This window comes from Pteropus medius, unplaced genomic scaffold, assembly GCF_902729225.1.
Source record: "Pteropus medius unplaced genomic scaffold, Ma_sr-lr_union100, whole genome shotgun sequence".
NCBI lineage: Eukaryota > Metazoa > Chordata > Mammalia > Chiroptera > Pteropodidae > Pteropus > Pteropus medius.
Window position 1 is genome coordinate 1379719 of NW_024343732.1, and position 22956 is coordinate 1402674.

The following is a 22956-nucleotide window of genomic DNA, read 5'->3' on the forward strand; positions in this document are numbered from 1 at the left end:
AAATCAAAATTTAATTTTTAAAAAAGAAATATATGTGTATGGTTTTTAAAATGCAAACTTTACAAAATGATATACGGAGAACATGCATCTGCTTTCTTCACCAACCAACCCCCCAGGCCCTTGGTTCCCAACCAGAGGCCACAGCTGTGGCCCGTGTTCTGTGTGGAAATATTTGGATAAAAGTCTCCCTCGGCTTTGCATTTAAAAAAATGTACACGAATTATTGCTCTTCTGCTTTTTACATCTATGTGTCTCTGAGAAGATCTGCTTTAGCTTTTTTAATAGTTGCATAGTATTCCAGCATGTGGATAGACACTCGTTTAAAGTCCTCATTTGGCAGCATTGAGGTTTCTAATTTTTTTGCAATTACCAAGAATGTGGTAATAATGCCCTCATGCTTCCCTCTCCTTTTTAAAAGTACATTTTAAATTTTGGAATAATTTTAGATTCACAGAAAATTTACAGAGGTATCACAGAATCCCTGAATGGCCCTCACCCAGCTTCATCCATTGTTAACAGCTTAACACGTACCATGATTTCCTTTATCAAAACCAACAAATTAATCTTAGTATCTTACTATTAACTAAATTCTAGATTTTCTTCGATTTACCCACTAGGTGTTTTTCTGTTCCAGGATCCAACTCAGGATTCTGCATTGCATTTAGTCTATTGTTTTGTACTCGTGTAAATATAGCTGTAGAAAATTGTTAGAAGGGGAACCGATGGGTCAAAATGTATGTACACTTTTAATTCTGAGAGATTCTAGAAAACTGCCCTCTCAAGTGGTTGCACCAATGAGCAGTCCCACCAGCACTGTGTGAGATTGCTCATTTTCCCACAACAGTGCCAACTCAGTGAATCTGCAAACTTTTAATTTGCTTTTGTTTTTGTCTTTGCCAAACTAATCAGTAGAGATTGGTACTACATTGCTGCTTCGATTTACATTTCTTTTCTGAAAGTGAGTTCGGGCACCTTTTTTGGTATGTTTCTATGAACTGACTGTCCACTTTGTCCATTTTCCTACTTAGTTGTTTTTTAAAAATTTATAAGAGCTCCTTATATAATATGAAAATTAGTTTATTCCTGGGTATAAAAAACTATCTGAAATAGATCTTTCTTTTCTTCCAAAGGATTTTCTAGATAGTTTTTTATTGATAGGAAAGTTTCAGTTAATTCTCTTGGGATTTCTACATGTAAAATACACCCCCAGCAGGTAATATTATTAAGTTGAATTGTTTCTGATGCATTCCTGCCAAAAAATGCCACCTGAAATTAATCATAAATAAACATCACACAAACCCAAACTCAGACTCCACAAAATGACTGGCTTGGGCTTTTAAAAAATGCCAATACCTTAAAAAGCAAAAAGACAGATTGAGGAATGTTCCAGGCTAGAAGTGATGAAAGAGACTTGACAAATACAGTGTGTGAGCCAGGATATCCTTTTGTTATAAAAGACATTATCAGGATAGTTGGTGAAATCTGTTCAAGGTCTGTAGGTTAGATAACAGTATTTTATCAATGTCCATTTCCTGATTTTCATAATTGTATGACGATTATGTGAGATAATTTCTTGTTTTTAGGAAATGCATACTCAAGTATTTATGGGTAAAGAGACATCATTTCTGCAAGTTTTTCATAAAGGAAAGAGAGAAAGCAAAGGTGGTAAAGTTAATATTTGTGGAATCTGTGTGAGGGGTGCCTAGGAGTTCTTTGTGCTCACCTTCCAATTTTTCTGTAAGTCTGAAGTTATGTCAAATATAAAGGTAAAAAACAATAATATGAAATTGAGTCACATGAAATTATTGATATTTCAGGTTTTTTTGATCTGTATAAATAGCGCTTTCATATAATCCAACCTACAAATTTTCTTCCTCTTTTCTATATTTGTACATTGCTTTTTTCTTGTTTAATTGTATTGGCTAGTACCACCAGAACAATATTAACTAATTGATAGTAGTCTTTCCTCCCCTTGGCCTCGATTTCGATGGCCTTTTTTAGAACTCTTCTCATTTGATCCATTAGTATGGTGAATTTATTAACAAACTTCTGAATACTGAACTATCCCTGTATCTCAGGCATAAGTCCCTTTGTTGTGGTATATTTTTAAAAATGTGTTACTTGGTTCTCTTTGATAAAATTCCATTTGGGAGTTTTGTACCATCCTCACAGGAAGAGGGGTCTATAGTTTCTCATTGTGCCATCTTTGTCATTTTTGGTGTGAAGGATAAGCCCACTCTCTACACATGATTCCAATCATTCATTTCACAAACAAGGTAAACTGAGGTCTAGAGAGAAGTGACCTCTCCAGGTGACAATGCAGCCAGGGCTGGAACCTAAAGTTCTCTCATCTGTAGGATTAGAACAACACTATCGTTTGTGGAGGCTTAAGTCCCAAATCAGCACTATCTCACTGGGCGACCAAATGGGCCCCTGTTTCCTCCTCTGTAGAATAAGCACTAGATAGTCTGGGAGAGAGGGTCCAGTCTTCTTTCTGCACCATTTCCATTCAGAGAGGCTCCTGGGTCTAAAGCTGAGCGTTGATGGGTGTCGACCAGGCATCTCTTCCAGCGTAGGCACGTCTATAAATACCCCCGCAGGACCCCCACAGTGTCTGTCCTTCTGGCCTCCAGCCCCCATCCTGCAGGGGACTGACTCACCCTCGTGTGCGCCTGGCCGGCCGCCGCCGGCAGCCCCCCGAGAGTTTGGGGCGAGAACGAGACCGGGGGCTGGGCCGGGGTCGGGAGCCGGAGCGAGGCCGGGGATGCGGCACTCTGCGCTGGGAGTCGACCTCGGCTCCCAAGGCTTTACTGCAGGGGAGGAGAGACCCATCAAAACCTGGACACCCGACTCCACAGAACCCCCAGCACTCCCGCCTTTCCTGGGAACCCTATTCCCCAGAGATCTCCATCCCCCAGGATCCCTATCCTTTCTCCACCCCTGGCTATCCCAGGACCCCTCCCCAGAAACTCCTAGCTCCTTCCCCAGAAGCTCCGCTCCAGACCTCTGGTCCCTCTCTCGATACTCTCTTTTCTTTGCACCCTTCCACCACTCTCCCAGGGCTCCAAAGATGCGCCCGACCCCATGACTCCAGAGTGCCGGCCCCAACCTGGGGAGTTCCTCATCCAGAGTGTCCACCACCCCTAGGTTCCTACTCCAGGACCCGCACTTTGATCTTCCTCTCACAAATCTCTCTAAGGCCCCGCCCACATGGGCCCATCCCTCCTCCCTCCCCTGCCCCGGGCCCGCCCCTCACTCACACGCGTTCGCGCAGCACCGCCTCCCGGGCCGCGCAGGCTCCGCCTTCGGCCTCAGCCGTGCGTGCGCGCCGCTGCGCCTCTTCCAGCAGCCGCGCAGACTCGGTGGCCGCCGCCTCCCAGCGCGCTAGGGCTTCTGCGGGCGCAGCGGACGCGGTCAGGCGGGAGACCGAGCTCCCAACCTCGCGCGCGCCGGCGTCCAAGTTTGTAGTCTGCCTATTGTTTGCGTGCTTTGCTTTATTTGAATTATATTTGTGTGGTCTGTACATGGCCTTTACGGGTCATTTGCATAGCTTTTTATAGGTTTGCATTGATTTTGGAAGTCGTTTATATGGCGTTTGCATATGTTGTTGCATTTGCGTTTTTGTTACCATTGTATATTATGTGCAATTTAATAAGTGTCGTTTGCACCTGTGCGTAATTCCCACCTCTAGACCTGACCAGCACGCTTGCGCCCCAACACACCTGTCAGCGCCCCGTTCTCGGCCCCCATTTGGGTCCCTTGTGCTCTGGCCTCGTCCATCTCAGTCTTCAGTGTCATCAGCTGGGTCTGAAGCTGGCTCTGCAGAGTGAAACAGTGGAGGGGAAGTGAGAGGGGAAAGGAGGGCAGAAGGAGTGAATCGGCCCCGCCCTCTCTAGGGGAGACGACACTGGTGTTTCCTGAGCTTTGTTGGAATGTCCTTTGGGGTCCTGTAGTTGTAAAACACAGTAGTGGCCGCAAAAGTCTGGGGTACCGCGTGGTGACAGCTGACTGCCTGGAAGGAGGTCTCTGCCCAGGCTCACTGGCCCCCAACCTCAAGCCACTGGGATGTGAAAACAGTTGAAGCTCTGCAGTCAGACTCAGGTTCCAATCCCAACTACATCTAGACTCGCTCACTGGGGTTTCAAACAATCACAAGTCCATTTGGTGGTTGACAGTGATTGGGTTTCTGGGGTCAGCTTGTCGCCTCTGTGAAACATTCTGCAAAGCAACTGTCGTGGCCTCAGAGCATCTTCCATCAGGAGGCAGAATCATAATTTGAAGCCAGCGCAGGCTGCTCTTAACTTCGGCTGCCCCAGGCTCTTCCCTTAGCCAGGCAGGGAAGGGGTAAGGGGTTTGATTTCTAAAATTCACATACTGCCCAACCTCTGTTGGGCTCAGTACATAGAGGGGCACAGTTAGTTACTGAATGTGAATGGTCGGGACTTTGCGGGTGGTTCTTCTTTGAGGCCCAGGGCTGACGAAGGGTTAAGAAAGAATTAGAAAGGGATAGTCAGAGGAAAAGGGAGGACCTAGCTGGTACATCCTCCAAGAAGCCAGTTTTAGCCTCCTAATTACAGGTGACATGAATGTTCCTATCCTGAAATAGGGCTGCTGGACACTGGTGGAGAGAATAAGACAGGGCCTCTCAGGTGGCCTGGGATCTGGGGCTTCTCCAGCCACCACCATTAATCCAGTAAATAGAGGACGGTGGGGCCTCCTAAATCAGAAGCTGGACTCAAGGGTAAACTGGCAATGTAGGAGTTGGAAGGGATTATGGTACTATTCTTATTCACATTGAAGAACTGGGGAAACCAAGGCCCGGCGTGGAGGTGATCTCTGGGGTGGGGGGTGCATGCCCTCTCCCCCTACTGGATGCCCTAGCACCCAACCCTGTTCACCTACCTGGCGGCCCTCACAGACCCGCAGTGCCTCCTCCAGCTCCCAACGGACACCCTCAGCCTGGTCTAGCTTCCTGGTCAGAACCTCTTCGCGTTGGGTGGCCTCTGCCAGCCGCCGCAGCAGCTCCTCGACCTCGGGCACCTGTCCCACGGAGGCGCTGTGGCGTTGACCCCCTGATCTGGCTCTGGGCAGCGAGACCCCCGGGAGGCCGCAGCGGCCAGATTCCAGGCCAGCAGGGCCGCCCCAGCTGCTGCTGCCGCCAGGAACACTGCGGCCCCACACAGGGCGAGCACCCGCCAGGCGCGCCCTGGCTCTGGCCCCGGCTCGGCCATGCTGCCGTCCACAGCTCTGTCCCCAGACAGCCACGAGCATTTAATTGGCACCTTGGGACGCCAGGGACACCCACGGTTCCGCCCCGCCCGGCTGCTGCTTCTCGAATCACTTGGGAGGGACTGGGTTCCTGTTGGGGACCAGACCAGGCTACCCGAGCCCAGGATCAGACTGGGCATCCTGGGCTCCAGTTCTGCCTCTGCCTCCAGCGTGCTGTCCTCTAAGCCTCAGTTTGCCCCTCTGTGAAGTGGAGATGGTAGTGGGTCCGCCCAGTAGGGCTTAGTGGCAATCATGTGAGTACATCCATGCAGAGACCCAACTGCACAGAGGCGATTGGCAAGGAAGTAAGGGCATATTGTCCCCATTCTAGTCATGGAGAAACCGAGGCTGGAAGACGAAAGGCTGCTTGACCGACTGAGGTCGGCCAGGCTCAAGCTATTACACTTTCTGTGACCAGCTGTGAAGGCCAAAGGGTAGATGCAAGGGTGAACCGGCTCCATCTCCGTGCTCGTTCTCCACGGGGCCGCCAGGGGGCGGTCTTACACCGTGAATCAGATCGAGGCCACTTCACAACGTCCCTCTCAATCAAATCGCCTCCTCCTCCCTTCTTCCTCCCCCTGGTCGTCCTCCATTTTCATCTTCTTTCTCCTCCTCCATTTTATCCTCTACCCTTTTGCCTTTTCACAGATGTTTGCCGCCCCCCGCTCCCGCCCCCTCAAGTCCCCTAGCACGTCTTTGATGTCATTTCCTCCTCCTGGGCCCCCTCCAGCCCTACTCAGTGCTCTTCAGGCAAGCGCCTTTAAACCGCAGGGCCTTTGCACTGGCTGTTTCCTCTGCCAGAGCGCCCTCTCCTCCCTCTGTGCCCAACTCCCTCCCACCCCCCATCCACCCCTGTGTCTCTGTTGCAGAAAAATCCCCAAACCAGTACAGCGAAAAACCAAGCAGCAACTTGGAGAGAAGGAGAATTCAGTTTTATTACGTGCAGCCTCAGAGGAGCTAGTGCTCTTAACATGTGGGTGCTCAGCTCAGGGGCAATTTTGTTTTTATATTCGTGCCATTACAGTTTACCGTTAGAATTGGCATGGGCTGATTGGTTGATTTGTCTTCAGCCTCGGGAGTTGCTATGGGTTACAGGTAGTTCAAACAGGTATTTTGGCAATATATCTGTTATCTAGACAAAGTATTCCTAAGGGGAGAGTGGTTCTGCATGTTTACAGAAACAAGACAAGGAGCTGATTACAGCAAGCAAGCATGTTTACAGAAGCAGAACACAGTTGATTACAAGGTTAGCCCTTTGAGTGGAAAATCCCTCTTCATCTCCTTCTCAGAACCCTCCTACTTCCCACTACCTCAGGCCCCTTTTGATCACTTCCTTCCTCCCTGCTGTAATTTTCCATTGTGTCTGATTCTCAGCTGCCTCTCCTAGCGGACTGGGTGAGCCTCTAAAAATCAAAGCCCACATCTGCCTCGTACCCACTCTCCCCACCTGGGCCTGGCACACAGTAGTTGTGCAGAAGTGTGAGCCTAGTGAACACTGTTAACTAGAATCTCAGTGTCGACCCTGGCCACCATTCCACATGAATAAATAGAAGCCCAGAGAGGCCAAGTCTCAGGCCAGAAACATACAGCAGCCACTGGTCACTGCCAGATTCTTGCTGGAGCTGGAACTCCCCACAGACCTGCAGGACCCCTCAGTGCTGACTTCTCAAGCCCTGGCTCTGTTGGTCACAGCCAGCAAGGGAAGTGGGACATTTTTAAAGAGAGAAGTTTATACCTGGGCCATTGTGACAGGGCAAATTCTCTCAAGTGGGGGGAGACCAAGCCTTGCACTGAGAGAGAAGAGGGTTCTTGGTTTTAGCCATAGGGAATGAATGTAGGGTGCCCCTTAAAGACCGTTTTTCCTGTTATCCCTTCACAGGTGTGGGAAATGGGTTGTTAGCAATTCCAGCAGAAATCTTCCTTCGTTCTGCAGGTTTCTTTCTGGTCTGGCTGCAGGGCATATTGCAATCTCTGAATACAGCTTGATTTAACACTAGTTCTTTTCTCTCCTCTCTACATTAGCGTACCTGTGTCCCCGGGACTTGCAACTCTCTAATAAATGCTTATTCGAAATAGCCCAACTCCTGTGCCTGTCTATTTTCTGAACATGCAGGCAGAATGAGATCTGGACTTGGTTTCCCTCTGGTTTCAGTTGGGGGAAAGAACGAGGTCACCTGGTCACATGCGAAGGGGTTACTTCCTGTAAATCAAGGGAATCTGCTGGAAGCCAAGAGTTCAATTGCGTGAGCAGCTGAGAACATAGAGCAAGTCCAGGCACTTCTCTAGACTTGTTTCCTCATTTATTAGATGGGGCTGTTGGGAAGTGATATGGCTGTCATGGTAGAAGGGACTCCATGAGCTCCTACTGAACTCTTCTGCATGCTGCAGACACAGAAGTGGGGGAGGGGGGCATCTGAGCCTGTCAGAACCTGGGAGTAGGAGACTACAGGTACCTAGTGGGTGGAGGCCATGGATGCTGCATGACATCCTACCCATCCAGGGCAGCCCCCACAGCAGACTGCACTCCACCGCAAATGTCTACAGTGCTAAGGTTCAGAAAACCCTGCCCTAGAATGTCAGGGTGAGGGCAGAAGGAAATTGACAGAGTCCATACATAGAGAAATGGTCATGGAGGGTGAAGCATGATGAGCAAGGGGAGGGGACAAGAGAGCCGGGGGGCCTGTGGCAAGGATGGTGCTTGGGGGTCCCTAGGTGGACAGTAGGAGCCATGGAGGGGACTCTACTGACCATCCGGGCTGGGGACCATAGGCCCAGAGGGCAGTGCAGAAATCTGGGCAAAAGGCCCAGTGCTGTGGACAGGAAGTCGCCTAGACAATAGTTGGGATTCCAGAACTCGAGGGAAGGAAATAACAGAAGAGGAAGGGATTATGGGGCATGAAGGGATCCAAGAAAGTGGGTGAAGGTGTTACCAGTTCTGGGGAGTCCTGGAACTTCTGGACCTCTGTTCTTAGCGTCTGGTCGACAAAGAATTGAAGGCAGACGCCTAGAAATTAATTGTTGCAAGCTAGCTATATTAAAAGCCAAAGTACACTTTTAGGCGCGGTCAGCCTTGAAGACAAAGTAAGCTCACTCTCAAAAGGGAGAGCAAGCTGCCAAAAAGTGGTCAGCCCAAAGACTTCTGCCAAGCGAAAGTACACCCTCAGATGAGAGAGCACGCAGGCTCCAGGGACGGCTGCCCCATCCGTGGTGGGTTTGGGAATTTATCCATTAATCTAACGAAGGGGTGGAATATTCATGATTTTGAGTGGTCATTTCATGGAAAAATGGTGGTTTTTTAAATGGAATTAAGGAGATGCCCTTTTTCTTACCATGTTTGGTAAGAAAACTGTCATGAACTGTCATGTTCAGAACTGTCATGGCATCAGATGCATGATGGGTACAGCCTTAACCTCAGTGCTAATTATAATGATTGCATAATGAAGCAAAGATGAATCCTAGGTCACACTAGCTGTCCTGCGCATGTCTATGTTGGGGTCTTTCTCTATCTCCTTTATTTTCCACTTTAGCAGGAAGTTTTAAACTGCAAAACTGCTTCACTAAGTCAAAACTATTGTTCAAGGCTGTTTTTCATTTTAGTGGCTCTGGGGGTATGTCCTGATGTAATTCCTACCTCGAAATTAGGACTGTAGCTCTCCACGTTGGAGAAGCAGAGAGGCTCTCTGGAAGAGGGGTTCTCATAGCTGGGTACTGCAGGATGAATAAGAACAAAGGCCTTGCCTAGGTGTATCTGCAGATCCAGGTTTGAATCCCAGCCCTGCACTTGCCATGGGGGAGGGGGGATCAGGAACCAAGATAAGGTGTCCCTCTGATTATATATTCTGTTTTTTTCACTGGAACCATGGGTATCAGGAGATTGGTGAGGAGACCAGAGTAGGAGGTTGAGCACTCAGTGAGCACTGACAAAAGTGTACAGTCCTTTAAAATGATCTCAGTGGAGAAGAGGGTGGGGTAGGCAGCGGGGTGGTGCCTGCTCAAACCCCTTGGGTTCCTGGAAACACTCTGGAGTGGGGAAAGCTGGGTATAGAAGTCAACGGGTCCCAGACACTTGAGGGTTGACACAATGACACTCCAGGAACTTCAGAGTAAGGTCTTTCCTCCCAAAAGGGGTGTTTAATTTTTGGAGCTCAAAAACCCCAGAACGAAGTGACCTTCCAGGAACTGTGACAGCAAGAAGCAGATGACCTCCACTGCATGAGCTGCCCAACTGGTGGAGGGGGTGTCGGAGAGACAACCCTGGGCCAACTGGGATGTTTCTCCACCCCTAAGGCTGCCCCACGGACACCTCAGAGCTACCCCATGAACCACCCCTGCCACCCGGTCATCTCCTCTCCCCCAAACTGTCCCTTCTCCCAGCTTTGCTGCCCTGTGGCCCCCTCAGAATTGGTCAGGTCAGAGAAACCAAGCCGGAACTGGACCAGTCCAGGTTGTGGCCTAAAAGACATCATAAGAGGGACTCAGGGTAGAGTCAACGTAGACAGAACAAGGCCCCGCCCCCTCTCTAAGCCTAGTCCGGCCCCAGAGACCCTCCTCCCTCACTGGGTTATCTCTACTCTCGCTCCCTAAGACCCTTCCATGAGCCTGGCTCTCTACCCCGCAGCTAGGCCACCTCCCCAGGCCCTGACTCCCCGGTGCCCCCTCCTTACCAGCCGGCTTTCTGAGACCTCAGGCCAGCAGAGCTAGGAAGCTCAGACTCAAGAGCACAACAACTACCAGGGAGCTTCCGGCGTTCCTGGAGCTGGTGGAGCCGTTTTTCTCGCCAGAGGCATGCTCTTTCCTAGGGCGAAGATGGGGACAATTCGGGCAGCTGCCGGGCCTGGCTCCCCCAGCGCTGCGCCCATCGCCCCTCAGAATCTCCTCTCCTCCCCTACCAAGTCGCTGCGGAGGAGAGTGGGTAGCTGCGACCCGCGCTTGGGCGACACGAGACACAAGACAGGGACTCAAACTTTGTCCCCAGAGCAATGGGAATTTTCCGAGTGGAGGGGGTTCAGGGGATTGGGGAGGGATGAAGGGGGAGAAGTCTTGACCTTAGCTGTTCCAGCTCCGCCGCTGTGTTCTTCAGTTGCTGTGTCAAATTCGTGATCTCTCCTAAGGTGGGACAGAATCAGGGGGTGTGGCACCGTGGCCACGCCCCTCACCTGGCCCCACTCTTGGACAGGACCTCATAGCTAGTCCTGTCCTCATCCAGGCCCACCTTGGAAACCTAGCGTGCCCTCTCCTCACCTCCACTGGATTCCGTCCCCGTTCCTCCCGACCCCAACCCTCCCCCCCTCGCTCCCTTGTGTTCTTCTCACCTTGAAGCTCCTGTGCTAGTTCCCGTTGCTTTTGGCTCTCAGCCTTCTCCATCTCCAGGGAAGACTTCAGAGTCTCCTGGGAGGTAAAGGGGGTGGGGTGCTTGAAACGGGTTCTGTCCCTTGTGGGGTTAGCTGCTGTCCCTGTGCCCTGGACCTCTTCCCTAGACCCTGGGGTCGGAGGGATTCAGGTCCAAACCCCTTTCAAGGTTCTCTCCAACCGTCTCTCCATCTCAGCCTCCCATCCTGAAGAGTGGCCACAATCTCCCGCCCTCCCAGGACCACCAATAATGGTGTGAGCCTTGAAATGGGAGTTTCAAGGCCTCCCACATGGGAATTTGGAGGCTCCCCATGTCCATACCCTAGGAGAATTTTCAAATCCCCTGGGGTATTACCCAAGAAGATTTAGAAGTCTCTGTAAACCCAGAACACAGGGAGATTTCTGAACCAAAATTAGATGTCCAGGGAGAGTTTTAAGGACTCCCACATCAAGTCCAAGTGAAAGTTTTAGTCTCTTAGGGATGCAGTAGAAGTATCAGAGCCCCTGCCTTCTTCAAGGTCTGGTGAGGTCCCCATCCCAACTCCCACGGGGGATTTCTGTTCCCCTGGACCAACACCCTAGAGTTGGAGATTCGTCTACGTTCTAGTGGGGATACTGAGGACCCTGATTTGAGTGCTCTGAAGAGCTTTAAGGCCACACCCCACACCAGCACCCCAGAGAGAGTTTAGAGGTCTCAAAACCCTGATGAGAAATTCAAGCTCCAGATATAGGTGCCCAGGGAAAGTTTCAGGGTTTATCTCCATCTCCACCTAGACCCTGTGGGCCCCCCAAGTACCTAGTCCCTGTCCCCCCTCTTCCCCCAACTCCCAAGCACAGGGCCCTCTCTAGGAGTGGCAGCAGCTTACCACAGTCTGGTTGCACGAGGCAGCCTGGGCCTTGGCCACCCCTAAGCTTTCCTGGGCCTGGGTCAGTTGGAGCTCCAGGAGGTGGGTTTTATTTCGACACTTCTGCTCTGCTTGGAGGCCATCCTTGCAGGCCTCGCTGTTGGCCTTGACGGCGAGGACGATCACGGCCACAATCAGACCCAGTATCACCAGGACCAGCAGGATCCCCAGCCACCCTGGCAGCTTTCGGTCCCCCAGCACTACCTTCTTTGAGTGGTCATCCATGGGCACAGGAAAATAGTGGTATAAAGTGGGTGCCATCCAGATCTGCACTGGGATATATGGAGCTTGAGGAGGAGTCAGGAGAAGAAGCTAGAACTTACTACAGGCTAGAGCTGCCCCCTTATTAGCATAGGAGCCATCCTGACCAATCATGAGTTCTGAGAGAACCCCTTGCAGTGAAGTTTCCTGAACGGGGCATTCACAGGAAGAGGACAGTTAAGCTTTCAGTTTCAGTTTCCCAGAGAAGAGGTGTGTAGTTTCTGATAAGATAAGTCTTAGTCTTTCTGGGCTGGGTGCTGTTAAGAGAATTCCTTTGGGAGGGGAGATGCCTGGGACAATCCAGCACAAGTCCCTACCCTTTTCCTGTTATTACTGTGGGTGACAATTGCAGTTACTGACCACCTAAGGCATGACAGCCTTGTGTTCCTCTGTACTGCGATCTGAAGAAGCAGAGGCTGTCATTGGTCCAGTTCTCAGCTGGGAAAAACTGAGGCTGAGAAGTAAGTGGTAGACTATGGACCTACAAGGCCTGGGTCTGACCTAAGAGGCTGGGTTTTGTGTTCAGAGGTCTCCACGGTGATGCAGCAGGGGTTCACTAAGTATCCCTGCCATAGTGGAGCAAACCATAGGGAGCCATGGAGGGTATCAGAGGAGGGACTGGAACCTGCTCAATCTGAGTCTCTGGATGGGCCCACGTGACCTAGGCTGCAGTTCACCATTTGGCCATCAGGGGCTGCACCAGCCAACAGACAGGGCTGCTGAGGCACCCGTCCTAGCTCCAGCGGAAACAGCCTCCTTCTTCTAGAATCTGCTGCCTCTGCCATCCCAAGAGGCCAAGTAAACCCTCGGAACCTCAGTTTCCCCATCTGTAAAGTGGGGCAATAACAGGAGCAGCCTCATGAGGAGGGTCAGTGAGGCGTTGAGAGTAAAACATTGCATCCAGTAGTTCAGTGGATATGCAGGCAGGGCCTATGGCTCAGGGGAGGAGGAGAGGTGGAAAACACAGAAATATGGCCACAGAGCAAGGAGCACATTTTGAGGAAAGATAACTGGGACATGCTGAACCCAAAGGGTCTAGGGGTACATCCTGGGAGAGGCCCCAAAAGAGGGCTGGACCCTGGAGGGAGGTTGGAGGGGACTCAGGCCACACTGACCTCTCCGTGTGGCCACGGGAGCAGCTACAGGCTTCCTGCTGCTGGCTGATTGAGACCCAGATTCTGTTAGGTGGGCCATTTTAGTGTTTGTGGTCTGCTAGGTCAAGACCAGGGGTTCAGGACTCCTAGAAGGCCTGGAGAAGCACCCCCAAGGCCCCCAGTTGGACATCCCTCTACCTAGACACTCCCCCATAAAGCCTCTCAGCAGCCAAATGACAAGGCAAGGAGGACCATCTTGCTGAAGAAGTCTGGGGGAGCTTACATGTCCCACGAGCTGGGGCCTCCCTTTCTGACCAGAACCCCAGGTGCAAAGACACAACCCTGAGTAAAGCTGACTTATGCAACCTGCACTGTGCTGGCCTTCAAATTTTAGGGTCACCTTGGGGCCACAATTGTGGGTCAGAGGCCAAGGCTGTGTGTGAGCAGCCCTGCCTCCCTGTGAGACTCTAGGCAAGCAAATTCTTCTTGGCCTCAGTTTCCATAGCTGTAAAATGGGAATGATAATAACAGAACCTTTTGGTGCTCCCCTAAATTTTGCAACCAAGGCGAATGCCAAACTTCCCTCACTCTCGTCCCAGATGTGCAAACAGAAAGTTTGTGAGTTTTCTCTCTAAAACAGCTGTATCACCATTCTGGGTTTAGCTTAGAGTAAGGTCGGACTGCTTTCGACGAAGCCTGATTGGAAGGCTAAGAGGTGGAATCCCTGGGAAAGTGATGAGAGTGAAGAGGAGGGTGTTGTGATCGTTGATAATGAAATGTATGCAGCATCTGTGCCACTGGACCCCTCAATACCAAGGGTATCGAGCGAAAGGTGGAAAAATACATTTTCCTCCCATATTTCTAAGTTCTTCTGGTTAGACTAATAATCTAATTAGTACAAGACAGACTAACAGGAGAAAACAACCAGCTTTATTACTTACGATACACGGGGTGCCATAAGAATATGAGACCCCAGGACAGATCGGCAGTTGAGGCTCAGATGCCACTGGGACTAAGGAGAAGGGGGTGGTGCGTTGTGGTTTGGGACCTCAAAGGGAAGGAAGGCAATTCGAATGGACATGTAAAAGTAAATGTTTGGTAAACAAATATTTGCTGGGCCATCTTTAACAGTGAAACTTTGATCAAAAGGGCCTTGCTTGGTTCTTCTCTATCACACCTAGTTTATTTGTTATCTGCCATGATCTCCCTCTTCCAGGAGCAGGTCCTCTTCTAAATTCCTTTTAGGCAGTTAGGTTTTTCTCAAGTCTTTTGTTTCTTGAGAATAACCAGCTTAAAATAGTATCTCCTAAGGCATAGTTTGGGGGTGGCAAAGTCTGCTCCTGTCAATAGTAACAACGACCCCAGCCAGTGGGGCAGCTCCCAATTCAGGAAACATTCCTGATGAGAGGATATATTCAAGCTGAGCTTGTTGACATAGCGGCCAACTTCTGGCAAAAGGCCAGGGGAAGTATCCAGGAATTGTTACTGTGGCGGTGGGATGTGTGGGGGTGATGGCCTTTCTCTGCCCAGCAGGAGGCAGAGAAAATGAGCAGTGTCACCAGACACCTTGCCCCCTGGCAGTGCCTGCACGGCACTCAGGAGGTTCAAGGTCTTCGCTCTCTTAAAGATGGCATTATTTTATTCTGCAAGAAGGCTTAGCTGAATGAGGGGGACCTCCCTGGGCATGTGGGACCCTGGAAATATATAGAGGGAGAACAACAAATTCTTAGCGAGCTAGGAATGAGACAGGCTATCTATGCCCCTGTCTTTGAAGGCCCTAATTGGGTCACATTCACTGCAGGAATGAAAGCCAAGATACTCCAGTCCAACCTCAGCACCTGGTAAGGGATGTGAATATCCATGCTGAGCCCAGTTGTGGGACAAAACATTTATGACGTTGGGCAATCTGTTGTTGATCTGGGGTAAAATGACAAACCCCAGGAACAGATACAGGCAAAACCCGAGACAGAGGAGGAGCTCTAGAAGTCAAAAGAGTATCCCAATGGGCTGTAAAGGGATTGGTAACAGTAACCAGAAAGCAAATGTGGTTTGACCTCCTTGCTGTCAGGACTCTACCTGAAAAGATAAACCAACAACACAATCCTGTGTCGGTCAGCCCGTGGAAGCCTTAAAGCCTGAACAACAGTTCAGACCTGCCCCACTTTCCTACCATCCCTGATGCCCTGCCTGCTCCCATCCTATACAGGATGGGTGCCTTCTATACCCCGGGTATAGGATGACAGTCAAGATCACTTCCATGGGGAGAGTCATTCAGAGTGAATAGAGCTCACTATTCACTAGTCCACAAGAAATAAACAAAGATGACGGCTCTGGTGGATGCTGGAGCTCAGAGTAGTCTAATATATGGTGACCATCAGAAGTTTTCTGGCTCCCTCAGCACTATTAATGGTTATGGAGAGCAAGTGGTTATGGCCAAGAAGATCCCTTTGACACTGCAAATTGGGCATTCTTCCCCCTGAGAATATGAAGTTATTTTATTACCCATTTCCCCCCCTCTACTCCCATTTGGCAACCATCGGGTTGTTCTTTACTCTATGAGTTTGTTTCTATTTTGTTTTAATTATTAATTTTTTAAAAAGATTCTGCATATAAGTGAAATCATGTGGTATTTGTCTTTCTCTGTCTGACTTATTTCACTTAACATAATGCCCTCCAGGTCCATCCATGTTGTAGCAAATGTCAGGATTTCATATATATATATTTTTTATAGCTGAGTAATACAGCACATTTTCTTTAGCCATTCATCCATCAGTAGACGCCTAGGTTGCTTCCATACCTTGGCTATTGTAAGTAATGCTGCAATGAACATGGGGGTGCAGATAACTTTTCAAATTAGTGTTTTTATTTTCTTTAGATAAATACTCAGAAGTGGGATTGCTGAATCGTATGGTAGCTCTATTTTTTATTTTTCATTTTTAGGAAGCTCCATACTGTTTTTCATAGTGGCTGCACTGAAAATATGAGTTTTTTTATCTCTCCAACACCAGAGAACATTGATATCCTACAAGGCAAACTCTATAAGCCTACCCAACCCCTCTATAGGTGAGTTCTGCCTTCAGTTGATAAAACCATTGCTGAGGGGAAATGCCAACTGGGAACCAGTAAGTCTACCACCCCTGCAAAGAGTGGTAACTATCAAACAGTATAAAATGTCTTGGGGGAAGGGCATAAGGAAATAAGAGAAACTATGTAAGAATTGCCTGAGTGGGTATTGTACACCCTGCTCGTAGTGCTTTTAACAGCCTGGTATGCTGAGGGGAAAAAACCAGATGGCCCATGGCAGATGACTGTCAACTACCAAAAATTGAATGAAGTGGTGTCGTCCCATCTATGAGGCTGTGCCCAACATTGCCACCATCTTAGATTCCTTGGTCACAGTCCTAGGAGTGTACCAGCCTGTATTAGACTTAGCAAATGCTTTTTTCAGTGTATCTCTAGCCAATGAGTCACAAGATCAATTTGCCTTCAAATGGAAGGCACATTAAAAGGCCTTTCAAGTGCTTCTCCAGGGCTACCTGCACAGCCCCACAAGATGTCATGATATGGTAACCTGAGACCAGTCCCTGATCTCTTTCCCCACATCAGTAAAATCGGCCCACTATATTGATGAGATAATGTTGAAATTGAAGACTTGCTTTTGGTGCAGGACACTCTGTAGACTTTGCTGAAGCATCTGCAAGTGAGAGGGTGTGTGGTGAACCCACAGAAAATTCGAAGCCCAGGCACTGCTGTAAATTTTCTGGGAGTCGCATGGTTGGGTAAGGTGCTCATTGTCCTAGGGGCTGTAATTGACAAGGTGCAGGCTTATCCAACTAAGAATGTGTAAGAGGTGCATGTCTTTGTAGGAATTTTGGGGTTTTAGAAGACTTTTATTCCCCACCTGGCACAGTGCCTCTGCCCCTTATACTGCCAGGTTAAAAAAAAAAAAGACATATGTGGGACTAGGGATCAGAGCAGTGAGCTGCTTTTGAGAAGAAAAAAAAATACTAGTGAAGCAGATTGGAACTCTGGGCATCTCTCAAGCAAGGCTACCATTTGAGTTAGATGTGTCTGTGACTCAGAAAGATATAATTTGGGTGCTGTGGCAGAGACAACAGAAGGAGGGAGTGCTCCTAGGATTTTGGTCCCAGGCCTGGACCAAAGGGGCAGAAAGCTGATATACCCCTTAGAGCAATGGCTCCTAGCAGTGTACATGATATTCCTGTAGGTGGAGCCCCTCACAAAGGAACAGCATATTGTGGTAAGGGCAGGTTGAGAATATGGTTTTCCTTGGGCACAGCGAAGAGTCCCTCCCTCTGGTATTAAAACTTGCCAATCTCCCTTTCCTCAAGACCAGGTAGGCACGTTCTGTTTCCCACTGGTATGATCATTTGGCTGCCGTGTCTGTTCTCTCCATTGGCCTGGAGGACATTATAGCACACACAGAAACCTTTAGTTCATTCACCCAGCAAGCCTTAAATGATAGCCGACAAAGCCTGTCTTTACTGAATACTGAAATATCTCTAATGAGAAAAGCTGTCTTCCAAAATAGGATGGCCTTGGACATTAATACTGCCTCGCAAGGTGACACCTCTGCCATTATTTGAGCAGAGTGTTGTGTGTTCATACGTGATGAGTCTGCTAATGTATGATTGTTATTAAATCACATGAGGACATGAGCGAATAAAAGTTCTGAGTGATCCAACCCCCAGCTTAGGGGACTTAATGGATCAATGATTCAGATAATGGGGCTCTTGGTTGAAGAAGTATTTTGGGAATCATCTTAATCCATGTTTTTCACACTAGGAGCCACTTCAAGGTACAACCTTGAGAGAGTAATGTGTTGTTGAGCCCATGTGGATGGTATACGTGACTGAACCCAGTTTTAAAATTCTGGTAGGTGATGTGAGATGTACTTGTCTTGTGGTGCCCAAGACAGGCCTCATATGTTATTAAACTGCCACTTACCAATCTGGAGTGGTCTGCCTCTTTCTTCTATCTCTTCTTGTCCTTTGTTCATGGTGCCCAGTTTCAGATGTCACCCCGGAACTCCTGAGGTTGCGAGCCAACATTTCTCTTAAGCGGTGAGACTAATGTGGACCCATGGGATGTTGGTGTCTGTATCTCATTATTAGGTCATCTTTTCTGGGATTTTTCCTTTGAGCACTGAGATTTGAATTTCATGTAATTTTCACATGTCACTACATATTCTTCTTCTTTGATCTCAATCATTTACAAATATAGCATTTCTAACTTACAGGTCAGACAAAAAAGAGGGAGCAGGCCAACCCATGATATTGTAGAACTTTGGAAAATATAGGAGAGTAGATAATATCATGTTCCCTAATTTTCCATATTTCCCCCCCGAAAGGTGTACAAGCATGTTTCCATATTAAGTACTCTTATATCTCATTTAAAAATATTAATCGTATCTGAACAAGTCCTCAAGTTATATCAAGATTTCATGGCTTATGGAGGTCTATAATTTTCTTTATTTAAACTAATCGCTGCGTAACCCATGAAATTTCCTTTGATATGACTTTCCAGAACGATAACTGTGGGTTTTTCATATTTTTCAAATTTCTGGGGAAACCCAGAACCTGGCTCCACAGGACACGCTGATAACGCAAGGAATTCTGGGGAACGTAGTTCTGTTTTGCAGCGAGCGGGTACCCTGGTTCTGAGTAGGGACGTTTCCGGCGGAAATTGCTGGACATCAGAAGGAAGGGAGTAAGATTTCCGCAAACGTCTCTGCTTACAGACCAACCTGGGCGACGCACGAAGGGCGTGGCTCCGCATCCCCACACGATTGGCCGGCGGCTTTCCAGGCACGCGCAAACCGCACTTAATGGGCCCCGCCCTCGCAAAGCTGTCTGGGAGTTGTAGTTTGAACTCCTGCCCGAACTCGGTCTTCTGACAGCGTTTCAGAAATCCAAGGCGGTTCATCCACTTTGGCGCTTGGATCGGACTATGGATCTCGGGCACGACGCGGCGCCCCTGACTGGCCTGGTCTGGTCGTCAGCCTCGGCGGCTCCGCCGCGGGGATTCAGTGCGGTGAGCGGCGTCGGGGGACGGGGATTGAATGGGGACAGGGGTTGCTGCAGTAGGGCAGGAGCCTGGCGCTGACCCGCGTCCCGCTGTAGATCTCTTGCACCGTGGAGGGAGCGCCCGCCAGTTTCGGCAAGAGCTTCGCACAGAAATCTGGTTACTTCCTGTGTCTCAGTACCTTGGGCAATTTGGAGGTAAGGAGTGCCCATCTCCGGGATCCCCAGGGTCCGCCCACTCCCCCGTTCATTCGCCGGGCCCTATGCCAGGCGCGTCGTCCCCGCAGCTGAGTGACTCTCCCTGTATTCCCCACCCCGCTCCCCCAGAATCCGCAGGAGAACGTGGTGGCCGATATCCAGATCCTGGTAGACAAGAGCCCCCTCCCGCCGGGCTTCTCCCCGGTCTGCGACCCCCTGGACTCCAGTGAGGCCCGCGTCGAAAGCTGGGGGTGGTGGAGGGCACGTTTGCGTCCCTGCGTGGAGGACCTGGAAGTGGGGTGGAGGGACAACAGGCGCGTGATTTCTGAGTCTCCGCCGCTCCCTCAATGCACTGGGTGATGACAGGGTTGGCTGAGGACTCAGAGCCCTTTTCTAGGGCGGAGTGATGGACCCTGCCCTGCGTAAAAATGTGCAATTGGCACAGTCTGTACTAGAGTAACAATTGCGACCTGTTTTATTGCTGTTACTGCTACATTTTCTGAACCACGCGTAGTTCTCTTTTTTCATTTCTAGGCTTTTGCACACTCCGATTCCTCTGCTTGGAGCACCCTTTCCCTACTCTTTGGGTTAGCTAATGCTTTGCCCTCCACACTCTTCCTCTTCTGTCCACTGCACTCTTGGTGCTGCGCTCCCAGCCCCGACGGCACTGCTTTCTAACCACGCAGCTCTCCCCGCCTCCTACCGTGTCTTGTCATTTATATTTGATTTTCAGGGTAGATTTATTGTTAGTGGAGTTGGCAAACTTTTTCTGTAAAGGGCCAGTTAGTAAATATTTTAGGTTTTGTAGGCCAGGTGGTGTCTGTTGCATATTCTTTTTTTTTTTCCCCTCCATAATCCTTTAAAAATGTAAAAGCCAATTCTTAGCTCATGAGCCCTACAAAAATGGACATTGGGTGGGATTTGGCTCATAGGCACCCAGTTCTGTTTGATTCCACAGTTACCCACTCTCGCTGTGGTACACACAGTCACCCAATGAATGCTCCTCCATGTCACCAAAGATGAGCCTGTCCCAATGACTCCTAAAGGCTGCATGGAGTCCCCTTCTATGGTCATACCGTTTCTGATTTAACCACCACCCTAACACCATCCAGGTGATTGCCTTAAACAGCACCTTGGCCAGTGTCGTCTTGGAGCCATCTTTGGTTCCCTTCCCTGCTTTTTCTTTTTCTCACTCCCCTGCCCCCTCACTCTAGAGGCCTCCATGTCCAAGAAGAAGCGCATGTGTGTGAAGTTGGTGCCCCTGGGTGCCGCGGACACAGCTGTGTTTGACATTCGGCTGAGTGGGAAGACCAAGACTGTGCCTGGATACCTGCGAGTAGGGTAGGATTGTCCCCCAGCCTCTGGCCTCCTTCCTTGCCCTCTGCTCCCACATGTACACCTCTGACCCTCAGGGACTCCTCTGAGGCCTCCCGTTTCTTCTACCGCCTCTCTCTGCCTCAGTTTTCACATGTTAAAACAGGATCATAGGGCCAGCGTGAGAAATAAATGAGTTGGTGTGTCTGAAGTGCACACTACGGCCATGGGACCCAGAAGTTGCTTAGGATGTGGGCTGAAATGCTGAAAGGAAAATTCCCCAAAAGGCAAGGTCACTCAGAGGTCTGGGTTCCTCTTTCCTTCTCCTGTTCTCAGCCCTGGCTGCACCAGAACTCCTCCCCTCCTTCCCTCTTCTAGGGACATGGGTGGCTTTGCCATCTGGTGCAAGAAAGCAAAGGCCCCCCGGCCAGTACCCAAGCCCCGAGCTCTCAGCCGGGATATGCAGGGCCTCTCCCTGGACCCACCGAACAAGCCCAGGTGAGTCCTGGGCTCGGGGATGGAGGTGGTAATGGGGGTCAGTCCTGACCTGGGCTGTCTGGTCCCCACCAGCAAGGGCGGCTTCCCGGAGCGGACGCTGTCGAGACTGGGCTCGCGGGCTTCTACCCTGCGGAGGAGTGACTCCATATATGAGGCTTCCAACCTCTATGGCATCTCAGGTGAGTGCAGAGTGAGAAACTGAGGCACAAGGGTGGGGTGAGACTGGCCAAAATTTACATAGCCTGGAAGAGGCAGGGCCAAGATTGGAACCAGGCCTGGCTCCACCCCCATTCTATAGAAACTGGGCAGGGGGAAGGGAGCCTTCCGGGTTGGCCTCTCGGGTGGGGTGGACAGCAGCCAGGCTCCAAGCCTCCTGCCCCTCAGATCCTTACCCTCTGCACCATGCTTTCCTCAGCCATGGATGGAGTTCCCTTCACGCTGCATCCCCGATTCGAGGGCAAGAGCTGTGGCCCCCTGGTGAGTCTGGGCCCTGGGGAGCCTGGATCTGACGTTGCCCATCACCTTTCTAGCACCCGAGCGCAGTGAGCGTCATCCATGCACTTAGCCCCCTAGCACAGAGGCCCACATTCCTGTGTTAGGGGAGGCTGGAAGCCAATGGAGGTGTGGGATGGAGGGTCTCTGTCTGGAATGGAGAAGTCAGGTAGGGTAGCTGGATGCTGATGGGTAGAGGCTGTGGCAGGAAGAGGGAAGGGATATTCAGGCAAATACTGAGGGGTGCCCTCCTTGAAGATAAGGAAATGTGGGTTCCAAGTGGGGGGGGTCTAGACCCAAAACTGATCCGCCCCTGCCCACCAGGCCTTCTCTGCCTTTGCTGATCTTACCATCAAGTCGCTGGCGGACATTGAGGAGGAGGTGCGTGCAGGGGTGGGGAGGGGGTCCTATGACCACCGCCACACTGCCCCAGTCTCCCCCAGCCTCACCCCACCTCTCCAAGGCTAGAGGTTGCTCAGTCCCTAAGTGACCCCTCATTTCTTGGGCACCCTCCATACACCCCCTCACTGTGCACTCTCCCCTCCCCCAGTACAACTACGGCTTCGTGGTGGAGAAAACAGCAGCTGCACGCCTGCCTCCCAGCGTGTCATAGCCCTTCGCCTGCCCCAGGGAAGAGCCCCTTGCCCGACACATGCTGGACTGGCAGCTGTCCACCCCACCTCATGTTGGGGACCTTGGTGGCACAAGGCATTCTGGACTGTCAGCCATGTGGAGCTGCCGCCCTGAAGGAGGGGGCGGACCTGGCTGCTCGGTGATGGGGTCTCCTGTCGTGGGCCGTGTAGGGCAGGGGTTGGGGGCTGGACGGAAACCAGTGCCTTGAAGTTATTTGTGTCTAAACTTGGAGTGGCGTCCTCCTGGCAATAAATGCTGTGCTGTCTGCTCTCTGGAGTCCTTTTCCTGGCCCTAGGTCTTCTGTGGCTCCTGGTCTTCACCTTGCACATGGACCACAAGCTGGGCTGGCAAGTGGATGAAATCCTATAGGGGAGGTGGTGCTGTTGCCACTTCCATTCCACAGAATGGGAAACTGAGGCTCAGTGAAGCCCCGATCTAGGATTCTAGATCACAGAAGGCTGGTCCTGCCCCTCTATTCTTGTGCATAACAGTAATAGTAGTAACAGCTACCGTTTATTACAGGGACATGTCCTGAGCCCCTGTGGCATGGTCTCTCACCCAGTCCTCCTACAGCCCCATGGGGAGCCCCTGCTTTGTCACCATTTTACAGATAGGAAAACTGAGGCAGGGGGCGGTTAAGATCAGCTGAGATTAGAACTCAGAGCCTGCCCTCAACCAGCAGGCTTTCCTCTTCTGCGTTCCTTTTCTTCCCCTGTGCTGTGGATACAAACAGTCGACTCTTATTTGCAGTAGTTATGTTTTATAAAGTTGTTGTGAAAATTGAATTGGATTCCTTGGGAAAATAGGTAGGTTCTCATGAGTCTGGTCACATCTTTGTCAAGTGATCAATACATAACTTTGTTCTGTGTGTTTCGGGACACTTTGTTTATTATACATGCT

The 22956-nt window shown here is 50.2% G+C and overlaps 3 protein-coding genes and 1 long non-coding RNA gene across 6 annotated transcripts; 1 reads left to right on the forward strand and 3 right to left on the reverse strand.

Moving 5' to 3' along the window:
- Nucleotides 1–2241: 2241 nt before the first annotated feature.
- On the reverse strand, nt 2242–3309 carry LOC120606525 (uncharacterized). Its single transcript, XR_005653903.1, has 2 exons — nt 3261–3309; nt 2242–2810 (listed from the first exon to the last, which is right to left on the reverse strand). It is a non-coding gene; the product is annotated as an uncharacterized LOC120606525 (long non-coding RNA).
- A 164-nt stretch (nt 3310–3473) lies between these two features.
- Nucleotides 3474–5926, reverse strand: CCDC194 (coiled-coil domain containing 194). Its single transcript, XM_039867787.1, has 2 exons — nt 4903–5926; nt 3474–3819 (listed from the first exon to the last, which is right to left on the reverse strand). The coding sequence occupies exons 1-2, from the start codon at nt 5269–5271 to the stop codon at nt 3688–3690; spliced, it is 501 nt and encodes a 166-aa protein (XP_039723721.1). The 5' UTR covers nt 5272–5926; the 3' UTR covers nt 3474–3687.
- A 252-nt stretch (nt 5927–6178) lies between these two features.
- Nucleotides 6179–11935, reverse strand: BST2 (bone marrow stromal cell antigen 2). Of its 2 annotated transcripts, none has more exons than XM_039867790.1 (5): nt 11484–11935; nt 10581–10635; nt 10314–10374; nt 9933–10063; nt 6179–9720 (listed from the first exon to the last, which is right to left on the reverse strand). In XM_039867790.1, exons 1-4 carry the CDS (start codon nt 11781–11783, stop codon nt 9952–9954), a joined length of 528 nt encoding a protein of 175 aa, XP_039723724.1. In that variant the 5' UTR covers nt 11784–11935; the 3' UTR covers nt 6179–9720; nt 9933–9951. The 2 variants fall into 2 exon arrangements, with proteins under 2 accessions (XP_039723724.1, XP_039723722.1); XM_039867788.1 differs by having other exon boundaries at nt 10581–10656; nt 11484–11933.
- Nucleotides 11936–18748: 6813 nt separating this feature from the next.
- On the forward strand, nt 18749–22332 carry MVB12A (multivesicular body subunit 12A). Of its 2 annotated transcripts, XM_039867792.1 has the most exons (9): nt 18752–18931; nt 19021–19119; nt 19249–19345; nt 20334–20460; nt 20812–20931; nt 21004–21110; nt 21347–21408; nt 21748–21804; nt 21974–22332. In XM_039867792.1, exons 1-9 carry the CDS (start codon nt 18848–18850, stop codon nt 22034–22036), a joined length of 816 nt encoding a protein of 271 aa, XP_039723726.1. In that variant the 5' UTR covers nt 18752–18847; the 3' UTR covers nt 22037–22332. The 2 variants fall into 2 exon arrangements, with proteins under 2 accessions (XP_039723727.1, XP_039723726.1); XM_039867793.1 differs by lacking the exon at nt 21748–21804 and having other exon boundaries at nt 18749–18931.
- The last annotated feature ends 624 nt before the right edge of the window (nt 22333–22956 follow it).

What these genes read in the sequence shown, in the direction of transcription:
- BST2 (XM_039867788.1), bottom strand. Translation starts at nt 11,783, where the DNA reads ATGGCACCCACTTTATACCACTATTTTCCTGTGCCCATGGATGACCAC. An exon ending in ACTAGCACAGGAGCTTCAAG is followed by an intron (nt 10,375 to 10,580) that starts GTGAGAAGAACA and finishes GTCCCACCTTAG; the next exon opens with GAGAGATCACGAATTTGACA. An exon ending in GCGGAGCTGGAACAGCTAAG is followed by an intron (nt 10,064 to 10,313) that starts GTCAAGACTTCT and finishes TCTTCGCCCTAG; the next exon opens with GAAAGAGCATGCCTCTGGCG.
- CCDC194 (XM_039867787.1), bottom strand. Translation starts at nt 5,271, where the DNA reads ATGCTCGTGGCTGTCTGGGGACAGAGCTGTGGACGGCAGCATGGCCGA. An exon ending in GGGTCTGTGAGGGCCGCCAG is followed by an intron (nt 3,820 to 4,902) that starts GTAGGTGAACAG and finishes TTCACTCTGCAG; the next exon opens with AGCCAGCTTCAGACCCAGCT.
- MVB12A (XM_039867792.1), top strand. Translation starts at nt 18,848, where the DNA reads ATGGATCTCGGGCACGACGCGGCGCCCCTGACTGGCCTGGTCTGGTCG. An exon ending in CCTGGATACCTGCGAGTAGG is followed by an intron (nt 20,461 to 20,811) that starts GTAGGATTGTCC and finishes TCCCTCTTCTAG; the next exon opens with GGACATGGGTGGCTTTGCCA. An exon ending in TGGCGGACATTGAGGAGGAG is followed by an intron (nt 21,805 to 21,973) that starts GTGCGTGCAGGG and finishes CCCCTCCCCCAG; the next exon opens with TACAACTACGGCTTCGTGGT.